The sequence below is a fragment of the Rutilus rutilus genome, assembly GCF_951802725.1.
Source record: "Rutilus rutilus genome assembly, chromosome: 2".
NCBI classification, from domain to species: Eukaryota; Metazoa; Chordata; class Actinopteri; order Cypriniformes; family Leuciscidae; genus Rutilus; species Rutilus rutilus.
Window position 1 is genome coordinate 48,211,585 of NC_140210.1, and position 12,904 is coordinate 48,224,488.

At 38.4% G+C, this 12,904-nt stretch overlaps 1 protein-coding gene across 1 annotated transcript in view; it reads left to right on the forward strand.

Moving 5' to 3' along the window:
• LOC311283432 (complement C3-like) overlaps nucleotides 1-12,904 on the forward strand; it is a 69,682-nt gene that overhangs the window by 14,807 nt on the left and 41,971 nt on the right. The window contains exons 11-23 of the mRNA XM_084397810.1: nucleotides 128-274; nucleotides 415-621; nucleotides 2,038-2,229; nucleotides 2,304-2,456; nucleotides 2,526-2,655; nucleotides 2,937-2,981; nucleotides 4,373-4,478; nucleotides 4,606-4,694; nucleotides 4,814-4,956; nucleotides 8,687-8,893; nucleotides 9,025-9,085; nucleotides 9,363-9,446; nucleotides 12,640-12,843. Of these exons, the coding sequence (XP_084253936.1) occupies nucleotides 128-274; nucleotides 415-621; nucleotides 2,038-2,229; nucleotides 2,304-2,456; nucleotides 2,526-2,655; nucleotides 2,937-2,981; nucleotides 4,373-4,478; nucleotides 4,606-4,694; nucleotides 4,814-4,956; nucleotides 8,687-8,893; nucleotides 9,025-9,085; nucleotides 9,363-9,446; nucleotides 12,640-12,843 (1,768 nt within the window). The remainder of the gene's footprint in view (nucleotides 1-127; nucleotides 275-414; nucleotides 622-2,037; nucleotides 2,230-2,303; nucleotides 2,457-2,525; nucleotides 2,656-2,936; nucleotides 2,982-4,372; nucleotides 4,479-4,605; nucleotides 4,695-4,813; nucleotides 4,957-8,686; nucleotides 8,894-9,024; nucleotides 9,086-9,362; nucleotides 9,447-12,639; nucleotides 12,844-12,904) is intronic.

Sequence of the window (12,904 nt, forward strand, 5' to 3'; positions counted from 1 at the left end):
ATTTAAGTTTGCATGAAATGGTTAGAAGAACAATAGAAACAATAGTTTTTTCTTCCCTATTGTGATGTGCAGCGTATATATATATATATATATATATATATAAATAAAATTATGGGTTCTATAACAGGTTTACGTAACAAATCCTGACCAGACTCCTGCTGAAAATGTGGAAGTGGAGGTCAATCCTGGAGGGGTCAGAGGTCAAACAAGAGCCAATGGCATTGCAAAGGTTACCGTCAACACTCCAGGAGGATCTTCTACACTGCAGATCACTGTAAGACCTGCAAACTCAACTAATGTTCAGTCACTTTCACTGAAGAACTGGTGGAAAATAGATCAGTTAAAATATGTTGAACAAGCAATGGAGTATTTACTACACAGCACATCAGAAAACAGTGTATTTGCTCTTTTCAGGCAAAAACCAAAGATCCACAATTAAGTGACAACCAGCAGGCAGTGAAGACGATGACGGCTCTCGCTTACATTCCCAAAGTATCCAGCGCCAAGAACTACTTGCACATCAGCATTGATGCTGCAGAGCTTCAGATCGGTGATCAAATGAAAGTCTATCTAAACACAGGACAAAGTCCAGGAGTCAAAGATCAAGATTACACATACATGGTAAAGATTATAGTTATTTCTAAATAAAGCTGCACCACAAATGTATTTATTATATCAATATGTGATTAACTACCACAGCTTGTGTTTGAAACCATACACAGCAAAAACTCCAGTGTTAAATTAACACTCCTGGGAGTACATATGAGACCACACTTGTAGAGTGTAAAGTGTTAAAATATGAGTGTCAAATTAACACTCAAGAGTGTTAAAGTTAATGAGATAATTAAGTGATTAATTTAGTGATTATTGATCATTATTGAAGACACCTGATGTTAACAAGCAGAATCACTGAAGGAGAAAATCACAAATTGTAAGCCACCATTATGGCGATGATTGTTTGCTTTAGTTGGGCTCTTGACCCTTATATCATTAACTTTAGATTTTGTTGGGCTGTTGTATCTGAGTTATAACTGCCAGATGAACAAAGAAAAAAAAGTGATCTGATGGTGTTGGTTATATTATGACAATCATCGACTGACTTAAATGACTTAGATTTATGTTGTTGGTTACAGCATAACTGTGATTCTGCATAAATATCCAGAATTTTAGATATAATACAAAGGACTTCTTAAAAGTTGTTTTGAAAAAAAAAAAAATCTTTCTTTTAGGCACACAAAGACAACAAGATTCAGTATATGCATCTCAACAATGGTGACGAGCAGAATATTCAATTAGGAAAAGTAAATTACATAGACAATTCAGATCATAATTTATTCACACCGCAATGCATGATGGGAGCCATTAATGAGTTGTGATTGGTGGCAGCCACTGCAACATGCTTTATTATTGTCACCATTGTTGAGATTCACAGGCTGATCATTGATGTCTGTGTTTCTAAATAAATTAATTAATTTGAAAGTCTTTTGATCAGAACAATGTTTATAAAATACTTTGGATTACATGAAAAATACTGAAAATCATATGCTGTAGAATCACAGAGCTGCTGTAATTAACAAATCCAAACTATCTCAATAAGTTTAGTTTTTCAGATCACAACATGATTATGTCAAAACATAACCAACACCATCAAATCACATTTTTTCTTTGTTCATCTGACTGTTATAAATCAATAACAGCAGACAAGCAAAATTTAAAGTAAACATGTAAAGGTCAAGAGCCCAACTAAAGCAAACACTGATCACCATAACGGTGGCTTACAATTTGAGATTTTCTCCTTCAGTGATTCTGCTTGTTATCATCAGGTGTCTTCAATAATGCTCAATCATCACTAAATTAATCACTTAATTATCTCATTAACTTTAACACTCTTGAGTGTTAATTTAACACTCATATTTTAACACTTTACACTCTACAAGTGTGGTCTCATATGTACTCCCAGTAGTGTTAATTTAACACTGGAGTTTTTGCTGTGTATGAATATCATAAATACTGTTAACTCATCTTCCTCATTTACAGATCTTAAGTAAAGGTCAGATTGTTAAAGCAGACAGGTTCAAGAGAAGAGGACAACCTCTAGTGACTCTGGCTCTACCTGTAACCAGAGACATGGTGCCGTCCTTCCGCTTTGTGGCTTATTACCATGTGGGCTCGTCTGAGGTGGTGTCTGATTCAGTCTGGGTCGACGTGAAGGACACGTGCATGGGAACGGTGGGTCAACCATCACAAGAAATGATTGATATGCTAATCAACTAGATCTGATTCAGTGTCTCTCGTTTTAACAGCTCAAGCTTCAGGTGAAGGACAAGATGAATAGCTATGGCACAGGAGAGGAGGTCAGGCTGCAGATAACTGGAGATCCTGGAGCTAGAGTTGGGCTGGTGGTGGTTGACAAGGCTGTGCATGTCCTTAACAAGAACAGACTCACTCAGACTCAGGTGAAGGACCTTCATCAGCTCCTCAACAGCTTGTAATTTAGCTAATAAATGATATCTTTGTTGCTTCAGATCTGGGACTTCATAGAGAAGCATGACACCGGCTGTACAGCAGGAGGTGGAAGGGACAGTATGGGGGTTTTCAGTGATGCAGGTCTGATGTTTGAGTCCAGCACTGCAGGAGGAACCAACACCAGAACAGGTATATATGTATATTTGTAATTTCTTCAATTTTAATAAAAATACCAGTATATTTTATTTTTATATTTCGCTAAAATTAATCCATAGGGGCAGTTTCCATGAACATACAATTAAAATAATTTTCTACACATTTATGAATGTCTCCAGTGTCTATGATGTTAACTAATTTAAGTTGGTATAATCGGTGCTGGAAAAGCACTGCACCAAGTTCAATTGTAGTGAATTCCCTCACACACATTAGAGCGCCATATGCTAATTTCATTCTAATTAAATTCCCTCTAGCGCCGGAGTGTCCCGTCCCTTCAAAGAGAAGACGGAGATCACCGGGTGAGAATCTGCTCTTATGATTCAACCCTTTTAAAGATTAAACATGTTTTTAAAGTTCATCTCTGCTGTTAAATATGTTGTTTATCTGTCATTATGGCTTGAATGAACCCTGTATTGGAAAAGTTAACATAAAAGTTAACATAATCTTGAGGATTATCAGAACATGCTAGTATTGATCCAGCTATGATACAGCGCATTCTGTGTCCTGTCCTGCTGCAGAGCCCCTAACGGAAAAAATATGAGATGGGAAGAAAAATAATATGAAAATGCTTTTGCATTCAATGCTTCTCTCACAAATGTATGGCATTCCCCCGAGAAACTTTCAGAAAATAAATAATTGATTAAACAGTGCAAATACGATACACAGCAAAAACTCCAGTGTTAAATGAACTCTCCTGGGAGATTTATATGGCTCCAGACTCAAGAGTGTTAAGTATTAAAATATGAGTGTTAAATTTACACTCAAGAGTGTTAAAGTTAATGAGCTAATTAAGTGATTAATTGAGTGATGATTGAGCATTATTGAAGACATCTGATGTTAACAAGCAGAATCACCAAAGGAGAAAATCTCCTTTTTTAAGCCACCGTTATGGTGATCAGTGTTTGCTTTAGTTGGGCTCTTGACCCTTAAACTGTTAAAATTAGATTTTGTTTGGCTGTTGTAACTGAGTTATAACAACCAGATGAACAAAGAGAAAAGTTGATCTGGTGGTGTTGGTTATATTTATGACATAATCATCATTTGACTTGAATCACTGATCTCATTTAGAGTCTAATCTCTGACTTAAATGTATATTGGTCATTACAGTATCACTGTGATTCTACAGCATAAGATCCAGAATTTTATAAATAATCTAAAGGATTTCTTAAAAGTTGTCCTGATAAAACAAAGTCTTTCTTTAAGGCACACACAGACATCAAGAATCAGTGTATGAATCTCAACAATGGTGACAAAAAGAATATTCAATTAGGGAAAGAAAATTACTAAGACTGTTCAGATCATAATTTATTCATACCGCAATGCATGATGGGAGCCATGAATGTGTTTTGATCCGGTATTTCGCTCGATGGTTTTGTTTTCACATCTTGTTTACACTGATCACCATAACGGTGTCTTAGAAAATTAGATTTTCTCCTTCAGTGATTCTGCTTGTTACCATCAGGTGTCTTCAATATTAGTCAATTATCACTCAATGAATCACTTAATTATCTCATTAACTTTAACACTCTTGATAAACTCCCAGGAGAGTTCATTTAACACTGGAGTTTTTGCTGTGTGGGGCTCTAGCACCAATCAGGGCTTGGAACCCTTATACATTTTTACTTGACTTGATTGTTTGTCCTTTTGCTCTAAAATGTATATTCTGTCACATTTTTATCTGTTACAACAGGTGATGATGATGATGATGAATATTATACAGACTCTGATGAGATCGTGTCACGTACTCAGTTCCCTGAGAGTTGGCTTTGGGAAGAGATTGATCTATGTGAGCATTGGTGAGTAGGAGACTTTTAGACAAAAGCCGTCAGTTGAGCATCGTTCATAGTGTGTGTGTGAGTCTGATAGTAAACAACCATTAAAAGAGTACTTCAACAGTCTTCTTGTATTTTCCTCATATCCCAGTCCAGCACCAGTCAGAGATAAAGTGATCTACCTGATAGACTCTATTACTACCTGGCAGATCTTGGCTGTCAGTCTGTCACCAACACTTGGTAAGATGAAGCTGCAAACACAGGATACATGGTCTGAAAATCATCATCATCATCATCATCATCATCATCCACAAGCTGCTGCTTTAAACCCTTCTGTGTGTCTGTGTTCCTCCTCAAAGGCATCTGTGTGGCAGAACCTGAGGAGCTGATCGTTTTTAAGAGCTTTTTCATTGACCTCAAGATCCCTTATTCAGCTGTGCGCGGTGAACAACTGGAAATCAAGGCCATTATTCACAACTACACACCAAGGAATCTGAAGAGGGTAGACCTGATTTGATATTATTTTTTTTATTTTTTTTTTTATGTTATACATTAAAACCATCTTCATCATTATAACTATTTCTGCTGGAGTCAAATCATAGAAATATCAGAAATATCCTCTGCAGGGTTCGTACACCTTTTCCAAGGTCAAATTCAAGCACTTTTCAAGCACTTTCAAGTAGTGCTGGGCGGTGTACCGGTTCATACCGAATACCAGTGTTTATTTTTGTTATGATATGAATTTTTAAAATACCGCAGTACCGTGTATCGCTTTGAAAACGATCAGAACGCGGCGCGACACTGTTTGTTTCCCATACATTGGTTCACAATATCAACACAGCCTTTTGGAAAATCTATTTGTGGTTGGCATTGACATCGTTGAATAAACATGAGCACTGCACGTTTCAAAATCAAAACGCGGCGCGGGTGTTTTTATATGAATGTATCTGAAGTGAACTGACGGTCTTTAGAAAAGTTTCTTTGTTATTACGATTGAATCTTTCTTTATCTTTCCTGATAAAGCAGCGTGTGTGAGCGTTGCTGCTTTGTGTACAGCCGTTACCGGGGAAACCGCTATTTCTGCAGCTCCTAAAGCGCCTCCTGCTGGCACCTCTGTAAACAGCCTTGCAAACCTGTATTAAAGGGATACTCCACTTTTTTCGGAAATATGCTCATTTTACAACTCCCCCAGAGTTAAACAGTTGAGTTTTACCGTTTTAGAATCCATTCAGCCGAACTCCGGGTCTGACGGTACCACTTTTAGCATAGCTTAGCATAGATCATTGATTCTGATGAGCCCAGTAGCATTTCTTTCAAAATGACCAAAGAGTTTCAATATTTTTCCTATTTAAAACTTGACTCTTCTGTAGTTAAACCGTGTACTAAAGATCGACGGAAAATGAAAAGTTGCGATTTTCTAAGCCTATAGAGCTGGTAAGTCCCGCCCATCCGTAAAAACTCAAGTGGACCTCTAGGTTGAAAAATCGTCAATGCAAGTGAATGGGAGAAAATAATTATTTTCTGGTCCCGTTTGAATTGTGCCATGAATGTGAACATATGTTGTCTGTGAATTCTTTATATAATCTTTCATGTTACGAGTTTGACAGTATATGGTATGACTCTTCGGCTAGCAGTTGTGGAAAAGACATAACGAGAAAGACTACATGTCGCCTATGTGACGTCACCCCATAAAGTTGACTTACCCATGGTTTTCGCCAACCTCAACGATTTTGTCCTCTCCCTGAAAGAAGGCGAAGTGCACCAAAGACACAGTCATGTTTAGCGGGATCCGTGAGCTAGTGTCCGTGTGCGAGTGGTGGTGACGTTTCAAACGCGTCGAAAGCAGCGAAGAGTTGTAGTCCACAAAGTGCTCTCACACAAAGTCTAACCGTATCAAACTTCTACCCGCTAAATTGTAGCATTCTTTACACGAAAAATTATATAAAAAATTCACAGACAACATATGTTCACATTCATGGCACAATTCAAACGTGACCAGAAAATAATTATTTTCTCCCATTCACTTGCATTGACGATTTTTCAACCAGTGGGGTTAGCGGAAGGGGCGGGACTTACCAGCTCTATATGGCTAGGAACTACTCTCATTCCGGCGTAATAATCAAGGAACTGTGCGGCTGTACCATGGGTCCAGCAGGCGTAATGATATGACGCAGCGCCTGAAAATAGGTCTAATAGGTTAGACAAACTTAGTCCCGGTCACGTTGGAAGAAGTTACCGAGCTGGGGACTATTTTCAGGCGCTGCGTCATATCATTACGCCTGCTGCACCCATGGTACAGCCGCACAGTTCCTTGATTATTACGCCGGAATGAGAATAGTTCCTAGCCATATAGGCTTAGAAAATCGCAACTTTTCATTTTCCGTCGATCTTAGCACACGGTTTAACTACAGAAGAGTCAAGTTTTAAATAGGAAAAATATTGAAACTCTTTGGTCATTTTGAAAGAAATGCTACTGGGCTCATCAGAATCAATGATCTATGCTAAGCTATGCTAAAAGTGGTACCGTCAGACCCGGAGTTCGGCTGAATGGATTCTAAAACGGTAAAACTCAACTGTTTAACTCTGGGGGAGTTGTAAAATTAGCATATTTCCGAAAAAAGTGGAGTATCCCTTTAATACTAGTGTGGATTTTTTTTCTACAATATTCACTCATGACAGTAAAATAGGGCATTCTAAGTCAATCTACTGCAGTATTTCCTCTCTCACTCAGTGAAAAATGTTTTTTACACCCAGTCATGCTTAAAAAAAAAAAAAAAAGTCATAAACCGTGAAACCGGTGTAATTAAGAAAAATACCGTGATGTGGATTTTTGGTCATACCGCCCAGCACTACTTTCAAGGTCCATTTTAAAGCTTTTTCCAGCACCTTAAACCACCGTAAATTACATGCCAATACATAGTCAAAATTATTATTTAGCGTTTTTATCACATTAAAAGAGATAATGCTATAAACAGCCAAAATTGTGTTTCGTAATCAGATATTTAAGCAAATCACAAGTTTTATTTTTCAAAATGTATCACTGTCTAAGTAGATAATGGCTATGAATAATACTTTTCATCATATTAATGTCCAAATATTGCTTTCCAGATAATGTGATTTTCAGGCTGTAAAACTGAAGTAATTTCAAGGGCTGAAAAAAAAAAAATGAAGACATGGGATTTGAACAGAAATATTTTACAGGCCTTGGTTTTGGGACACATTCTTGATATAGGCTAGACAAGGTTTGAACTAAATCTGAGACAGTGCAACAACAACCTGTAATTCCATTTGAACCCAGAAGACTCTGACACCTGCCTGATTAAAAAAATAGCCTATATTAATAAAAAAAAAAAAAGTATTTCATTGCCAAGACATACATTTATCTACTGGAATAGAGCAGTGCAAATATTGCATAAGGCCATCCTCAAGCTTACAGTAGGCTAACTTACTTGTATGACACTCCATCTGACACGATTTCTGTTCAGCAATCAACGATTGTTGTTATGCACTGGGCTGACGTTTGCAGGTTTTAATTTGCGGGTAGTTAACGTCACGGTTACTGTGCTGTAACTTTGGCCATGTTCACTGCATATTCCACAAATGAATGTGCCATAACGCACATGCAATACTAACATTACATTATCACACCAAGTACTTTCAATCACTAATGGCCCTTTCAGACAGGACACAGAATGCGCTGTGCTATGAAACCCATTTTTGTTTTTTTTCAATGGCTTGCGCCGCGTGAGGACGTTTTGTTGCTGCGTCGACCAAAGCATTGGCGAGCTCGAGCGCACGCCGCGGTCAAAAATAGTTCAACTTTTGCCGCTGCGCTCAGTGACGATTACCAGCTCGGCCAATAAAAACGGGGCATCCAAACAAGCGCGGAAATCAAAATGAAAACTCCGCCTACTTTTGCTCAGACCAGTATCTGAAGGGCTACATTTTATTTCTCCATTTAATAAATTAACTATTCAGTCAGATTGGTATTAGTTGTGAAAGAAATACAGTTAAAATTTCAAGCATTTTCAAGCATTTTTTCCCAAATTTAAGCACTTTTCAAACCTTGAAAACACAACATCAAAATTCAAGCATTTTCAAGGATTTCAAGCACCCGTACGAACCCTGCCTCTGTCATCACACATTTCATGTTCATTTGAAATGCATTTACTTTGGAGGAAGTTTCCTCTAGATATTGAAGTGATTTGTGTCTCGCTCTCCTATTTTCACAGGTGCGTGTGGAGTTTATGGAGACAGAAGATGTTTGCAGCTCTGCCAGTAAGAAAGGCAAATACAGAACAACAGTAAACATTGACAAAGGCTCCAGCATAGCGGTTTCATATGTGATTATTCCCATGACGCTGGGACATCATGATATTGAGGTGAAAGCTTCAATATCTGGGTATGAGGATGGAGTGAGAAAGACCCTGAAGGTGGTGGTACGTCTGATGGGATTTCTGTCAATTTTGATTTGGTCATTTATTAATGTAATCAATAGATTGTTGTCATATTTTGAATAGATAAACTCTCTCTCTTTCTCTCTCTCTCTCTCTCTCTCTCTCTCTCTCAGTCTGAGGGTGTGCGGATTCCATTACACAGACCAAACGTGGAGCTCAATCCTGTTAAGAATGGTGAGATTTACTGTGAACCATACAATTACATTACTGTGTTATACTTGCATTATACAACATTACACACATTATACTTTCAGCCAATTATATATATATAAAAAAAAAAAAACTTTTCTAAATTTCATTATAGTTCGAGTTAATCAAGAGATCAGAATGAACTCCTACACTTTTGTAGCTACTCCTACTCTTACTCACCAGAAGCGTACAAAATTTCACCAACTCAATACTCTTCCTCCATCTTTCTCTTTGTCTTTGTTTCTCATCCCAAATGGAACAGGGGAAAAACCTGTAGTTATTAGAGCTGAAACACCAGCTGATCGGGTTCCAGACACACCTGCTATCAACTACCTCTCGATTACTGGTAAGGAAAAATATGTTTCATGAATGTGCAACATCCATCTACTCCTCCGGGAGTTTTAGCACTTGTATGAAGATTGTTCCTCAGTACTTAATGCTGGGACTGGTTTGTAATTGGGGTTGAACGACTTCAGACTTTTTAAAGTCGACATTTATGTGATGAAAGTCGAGTCGCTGATGACGTCATTGATGAACAAATCAGCTATGGCATATGACGCTCCTACATAACAGCTTATTTTTATCAGTTCTTTTGTCTTTTTGGATTATTATGTTTATCACAGATTTCTGCTCGTTCTAAATCAGATATAGATAAAGATTACATATAAATGAATGCATTAGTGTGAGAGAGTGCGTGTGAATTAATTTGACCTGGCAGCGTCTCTCCACTAATACTGAAGCTGTGGGTTTTAGTTACTAAGAAAAATATGGCAGGACATTTTTTAGCTTCTAAGCTATTTTATTGATAAATCACAGAACAGAGTTTACAATACATTACTGCACTACAGAAATATTCTGTACACGCGATCATCATGTGATATGTGTGCTATTGTCTGTGTGTGCACGAAATGCAGCAGCAGAATCCCAGATAGCATACATATCCGGGCCTCATCTGGGCCAACTATGGCACATATGGCTCATTACTGGCAGTGGGAAAGGTCAAATGGGCCGTATCTGGCCCACACACATCAAACTGGTTTTCAAGCAGATCGCCTGCCAATCAAACTCCCTGTGAAGGGTGAATTTTCCAGCTTTCCATGTTTTCACTGTTATACGGCAGGGCTATTACACATCTTCTGAAAGAGTACAGAATCTCCAGATCAAAACACATGCGAGAAAGATCCAGAAACATGCGATCTCATATGTGCATATTTAAAATAATATGATCATCAATATGAAACAACATATAAATCAAAACTGCCTAATGTTACTGAATGAAATGTCAACCCAGGATGAGCTACAGGACTGTGAAGCTTTAGGGGTGTTGATGGACTCGATCTACTCCATCTGTGTTTTGATCATACTGAATCCAATCTGAATGTAGTCTTTGACAAAAAATAAATAAAAATTCTTAGCTTTTTGATCAAATTATGGCTTTTTTATTAAACGTACCCACATTCAAATGTTGATAAAAAAGAATGCATGAAGCTAGAATTAAAAAGTTTTTTATTTTGGGGAAAATGATCAAAAACGCTGTGTATTCTGCGTTAAACTTAAAGGGGTCATATAATGCCATTTTTGTACAAGCTAATATGATCCTTTAGGGTCTAAATTAAAAGTTTGTAATATACTTTAATAAAAAATTCTCATTAGTATTGTAAGAAAACACTAATTTTACCTGGTCAGAAAACAGCTCTGTTTTCAGCACGCCATTTGAGTGCATGTGTCTTTAAATGATAATGAGCTTTGCTCACCCCGCCCCTCTGTATTGTGCGTACACCGTCCGTAACACAATAACACAATAACCATAACGCGTTGTTCATTATAAACGTGGGATTATGAATTATATCGAGAACGTCGTACATAGAAAACATGCCGTAATGTACCCTGAGTGTAAAAATAGCTGCATTCATCGTGAAGCCTGCAGCAAGCGATTTGCAAAGATTAATATAAATATTAATATAAAGGTTAATAAAACGTTACACTGACTCACTTCAGTTCTTCTGGAGGTGCAGCAGGAACACGAATAGTTGGTACCAATTCTTTTTTCAGGAGCAGCTTCTTAGCAAAACCAGCTTTATAACGTTACTGACCCTCGTTTATAAAGCAGTCTGGTGAAATGATTCGAGCAAACATGAAAGCATTGACGTTAATCGTGGGGAATTCCCTTCGAAAACAAAACTCAGTCACTGCGTCTTCAGCGGTTCGTCAAAATGACTGCTGTGTTCCTTATTACACCCAGAGCCCGTCTACGGAGAGCCTGGCCACTCCCTATTAAGTCCTATTGTACCGAATTTTGGTTGTAGTTCCACCAGAGTTCCACTGGGGGCGATCGCCCATGAGTGCAAAATGAATGGGAGTCTATGGGGCTAGACGGCTAAATTTGTCTCTTTCACCCGATTGCCGTTGAGAAAAGGTTTTGCAAGTTCAACATGGGTTATAGGTCGAAAGTTGAATGAACGAGTACTTATGTCCTATCGATTTCTTACAGGTTGAGTTGTTGTTGCCCATAACACGCTAGCATTCTGCTAATGAACACTGATTGTTCAGTGAAGGACTGATTACGACCAGAGATACCGCTTGATGGCATCGTGGCATCCGAAGCAGGACCAGAAACAACCAAAACAAAAACTCTTCTAGCACGTGTGTTTACCTGTGTCAGCTGTGCTGTCGATGCCTCGAGTGAAAAGAAAGTGCAGAGCACGAAAGCACCAGAGTGACTGAAGGATTGCCATAAAGCAGTAGCTCTGGTCGTACGATGTGTATGACGTCATTGACACTTTAAAAGACTTTTTAAAGCAAATAAGTGACTCTAAAAAATCTAACACCCAGCAATGTGTAATTTCTTTGCATCTCCTTTCGAATACAATATTCAAATTACTAGACAATAAATTATATCCTGAGAAAAGTGGATTTTGATGGCTGTAGCGCCATAGACCTCCATTCATTCTGCACTCGTCCTGTGAGCGCCCTCATATGGAATCAGAGTGGAACTGCAACCATTTCAGAAGCCGGAAGTGTACTGAGAGTGAAACTAATCACCATATTAGACATTCTCTGTTACACCCAAGAACAGAACACCACAATCGCTTAGACGCCATTCTGCTCTTAGACAGTGCCAGTATCAAAAATGATGCGCGGAGTATGATGACAGACAGGCAGCTCGCGAGCGAGCGAGGGCGGGTCTGTGTTGAAACGCTCCTGTCAATCAATCAATCAATCGTGGGAGGGGCGTCCGACCGTGTGACGTCACTAGGTCGAACAGCTTGATTTGAGAGGGGGGAAAACATATAAGGAGATTAAAAAAAAAAACACTGGATGGATTTTTATCATTTTATGATGGTTGTGTACAGACACTGCCAACACACATTTCAGTACAATCAACTTGTAAAAGTGCATGTACCATTATATGACCCCTTTAAAGAATTTGAAACTGTGCAGATACAAAACCAATCAGTGTCAAAATGTTGCATAAATATTCCATCCTGACAAAGATAATAAAAAAAATGAATTCTCAGCCTGCTCTTTCCTCCTTCCAGGTGAAGAGATCTCTCAGACAGTCGAGCAGGCCATCAGTGGAGACTTCATGGGTCGCCTTATTGTCCAGCCCAGTGGTGATGGAGAGGCAAACATGATCTTAATGACTCTACCTGTCATTGCCACTCATTATCTGGACAGCACCAATCAGTGGGAGGCAGTTGGAATAGACCGCCGTAATGAAGCCATTAAACAGATCAACACAGGTCAGCAGGACAAATATAAGGTCAATTCAGGTTGATTGGGACACATTTTGCCATTAAAGGG